Raw genomic sequence first — 4039 nt, 5'->3', positions numbered from 1 at the left:
TACTTTTTCATGATATTCTAATTTTATGACCAGCACCTGTAGAGCTGTGTTCTGATGCCTCATTGGAGCTTTCTGCAAACATGTCTTGGTGTAAAACCGACACCTTTTGTTAAGTAGTAATCATTAAATAAACAAACGTTTGCAAAGTGTACTCCAGTAGATGAGATAATAAACATTAAAAGTGGCTGCCAAGATGGATACGATGTGGACAACAATGCAATGTGCATACAGTTAGCAAGCCCTGCAGCAAACAAATAGCCTTGATTTTCAAAAGCTGGCTGAACAAATTGCATCAGTGCAGTTCACTGGTTGCTTGGTCAAAAATACTCAAATCAGCAGGACTGCAGTAAAAAAAGAGCATATTTTTGCAACGCATCACAGTGAGAATGAACATGCATTGTGAGGATTAGATTTAAAGAAATCTGGTGAAAATAATCTGAGAAGTTGACGATTTTTCCACTCATATTGTTGTGTCAACAAATAACCAGGTCTTTTGGTTTGTTTTTCATCATCCTTTTGTGTCCAGAACATTCGATACGCTGAGGAACCACCCGTCGTTTTACCTTTTCAACCATCGAGGGCGAGTTTTATTTCGCACGCCGGAGGAGGAGCCCTCCTCCGTACACAACCAGCAGGCTCTCCCCAACCCCATCAGGCTACGCAAGCTGGAGCATTTGCACTGAAACGGGCCTTCCCCCGGCCCGGAGCACCGTCGTCGCCCATAAGGGGTTTGGTTTTTGTCTGAAAAGGTGGGGCGGACTGAGAAATGACCTTCTTCCACTTTTGTTTTATTTATAAGTAAACTAACCTGCTGTTCAAACACACCTCTGTCCATAAAGTGGCTCCCATCATATCCAACACTGACTGTGCCAACTCTTCTATTGTTCAAGCTCATTTGTTTATATATATGATAAATAACTGCTTTGGAGTCTTAAGATACTTACCTACACCTTTTTGTCCCTTCAATACTAAATCAATTTGTTGCTGTTTGTAGAATTTTTTTTATTTGAATCAGGTTTAACAAAACCAGTTTTTGTTACTGCTCCATTTGAACCACATCATTCTTCAGCAGCAGCAGCCAGATTTATTTCATGAATTGAAAACTTTTTGTTTCCTCAACGATTTCCTGGAAACAGACTCTACATCCTGTTTACAGGAAAAGTTATTTTTTTATTTGTCTCGTGTTCCAGAAGATCAGGAAAATATTAGAGCTGAGATGAATGTGAACTCTAAAGTGAAGCTGAATTAATCCTACGTTTGTTTCATTTCTGCCTCCGTTTTACATTTACAAGGTTTGACAGAATGTTTTTAATTTAATAAAATTAATAATTTTACAGAGTATCAGGCTCTTTTTTTGTGCACTGGAGCTCATTAATCCGATTAGTTTAAACTTACATAAACTTTGACATTCTGTTTGAAGCAGCAGACGAGTTGTTTCTGAGCATTTAGCTCAATAATTGGAACAACGTTTGCTGTGACCTTGCTGCAGGACTGCTGCATCAAAAAATGCCATCATGGGGAGAAAAAAACTCTGCAGTTTGTGAAGCTGGACTGTAGGTGGTGGTGTGGAGCACCTGTGGTTTGTTTTCATCTGAACTGAATCTGGACCTTTTCAGGTTAATAAAACAGAAAATTTTAGGATGTTTACAAACAAAAAATTAAAATATAAAACTTAAATAGTTTGAATTTTCTGCCTTAAGTCAAAAAATGCAAATGGTTTCAGTTTTGTCAAAGTGAATAAGAAAGTGTTTACTTGGAAATATCTGAACGCTGGCCAAAGCAGCAGGTTTACATTTTACCTGTCAGGATTTTCTTATAGATTCAAGGACTCAGAAGACAAAGTATAAGAAAATATCAAACTGTTTGGTTCTCTGAATATTTGATCTAAAATTATATTTAAAATCTTACTGAAAATGAAATCACTGAGGCACAAATGTCAAAACTTTCTGCTGTTTATTTAAAAAATGGCTTAAAACCTCTTTTTCAAAATATTTCTTTTTTGACATAAATTTACAAAAATAATCTCTATTGCCTATGAGCGTTAAAAAGTAGTGTACAACGTGTAAAAAGGAGGAGGGCGGCAGCTCGGCCTGCTCGGAGTAAAGCTGTGATGATGGACTCTGGAGAGGACTTGCTTGAGTTTTAAACCAGAAACTTGTGACTACCTGTAGTTGAGCAGCAGATCAGAAGAGGAGTGATCATAAAACATGTAAACACCTCAGTAATGTGTGGAAAAACTTCAAAGATATCTATAAAATACTGACAAACACTGGTTGGTATCAAAACGTGCAAAGTCAGTTTGCAGAGGATTTCCATTCAGAAATCGAAGAATTTGAACTTTTAGAAACAACCATGAGAAATTGAGTTTGGAAAAATCGTTTGGTCTTTTTGAAATGGGTTTTTATATAAAAAGGTATAAAGAATATCTAACCTGCTGTAGATAGCTGTTTGAACTACCTCAGTTTGGAGAAATAGATATTACACGACTGATGAGCAAATGGCTAGCCAGAATGATGTCGAAGTGGATTGCTTTCATCTTAAAACTAATAACTCCAAAAACATCATAGCAGTTAACGCAAACGACTAGAAACCTTTATGTCGCCACCAGATTTGAAATGTTATTTACATGTAATTTTATATTTATAAGTGGGAAGAAACAGCTGCTTTTTGTGCCAGAGTTTCAAACTAAAATTATCATTAGCTAACTTTCAGCTTCTACTACCAAAACTTTAGCTCTATTTGTAAAAATAATTAAGCTGGAGGTTTTATTGTGTTGGCCAAGGACACTTAGCTGCAAACAAAAACTAACTGATGGTTAATGTACATTTCGTGATTACTTTCTGAAAATGTCTTCACTGGTTTATGAAATATTTTGCTAACAGACGGCGCTGACTAGTTTGTAACGGCACACTTTTAAAGAGATCTTGCACGACTTGGTGGTGCTCCGAGTACAAGTTGTGAACCAGACTTGGCTAAAAGAACACTTCACTTTAGCTCTATATGACTGAGTTTGAACAACTTTTGTGTTTGCTAAGGTTGCTTTGATGTGGCAGCCATTTTGAATAAGATCAACTCTAAAAGTAAATGAGTTCATCCACTGATTATTATTTCTGTTTTGAGTGTGCTTTATGTTACTCCTGCTGGTGCTAACTATGCTTAAAAATAACCATAAAGTTTGATTTGAATCAGGTAAAGTTCAGCTTAGACAGCAGCTTTTGAAACATCGTCTCATAAGCTGCCGTGATATTTTGGAGCTGTTTGATGATGATACCAATCTGCTTGATCTTAGCAAAACTCTTGACTAGTCGTTGGCTCATCAGTCCTGTTGAACATAACTCCATCTCTCCAAACTAAGGTTGTTTTAAAAAGCCACCTGTAACAGGTAAGATATTTATTATTACTATTACATAGTAAACAATTCCTTTAACCGTCGTAATGAAACATGCTGAGTGAGGTTGAGCAATATGTCTGTGGGCTGTGAGGTGTTTCAGATTTACTTTCATTTGTGACACTTTAATCAGTCAGAGTTAAAGAGATTATATTTTGAATAAACAGCCCTGTTGTGTTTGGTTTATAGGAATGACTGAATTAGAACTAAAGATTTCTGCTGGTCAGTTTATTTTGTTGTGATGAATCAATCTGTGCTGCTTCCACTTGTAAAGCTCCCAGACTTCATCCATATTGCACAACCTCTAATGCCACAGCACGTCAGCATGAACCTCTATAAATAGTCAAGTATTAGATAACAGTATCAACGTAGACAAAATAACTAAATAAAATCTGTCCTTTTTTTATACAGACAAAATCTGGTTTGACCCAATTTCACATGAATGTACAATATGTTACTTTTCATTTAAAAAAATAAGTCAGTCAGAGGCTTTTCAGACCAGCTGAAGGTTGGTTTTAAAAGAATAAAAGCAGGAATAAGACTAAACTTTTCTTACTCTCTTTTAAAATCTACCAGTTTATTGTCTATTTGTCTAATGGAGTGTGTGTGTGTGTGTGTGTGTGTGTGTGTGTGTGTGTGTGTGTGTGTGTG

The 4039-nt window shown here is 36.3% G+C and overlaps 1 protein-coding gene across 1 annotated transcript in view; it reads left to right on the top strand.

Moving 5' to 3' along the window:
• mmgt1 (membrane magnesium transporter 1) overlaps positions 1–1339 on the top strand; it is a 5777-nt gene extending 4438 nt beyond the window's left edge. The window contains exon 4 of the mRNA XM_014024139.1: positions 527–1339. Within this exon, the coding sequence (XP_013879593.1) occupies positions 527–683 (157 nt within the window). The 3' untranslated portion in view covers positions 684–1339. The remainder of the gene's footprint in view (positions 1–526) is intronic.
• The last annotated feature ends 2700 nt before the right edge of the window (positions 1340–4039 follow it).

The sequence above is a fragment of the Austrofundulus limnaeus genome, unplaced genomic scaffold (genome assembly GCF_001266775.1).
Source record: "Austrofundulus limnaeus strain Quisiro unplaced genomic scaffold, Austrofundulus_limnaeus-1.0 Scaffold408, whole genome shotgun sequence".
NCBI classification, from domain to species: Eukaryota; Metazoa; Chordata; class Actinopteri; order Cyprinodontiformes; family Rivulidae; genus Austrofundulus; species Austrofundulus limnaeus.
This window is presented reverse-complemented; position numbering and strand designations above follow the sequence as displayed.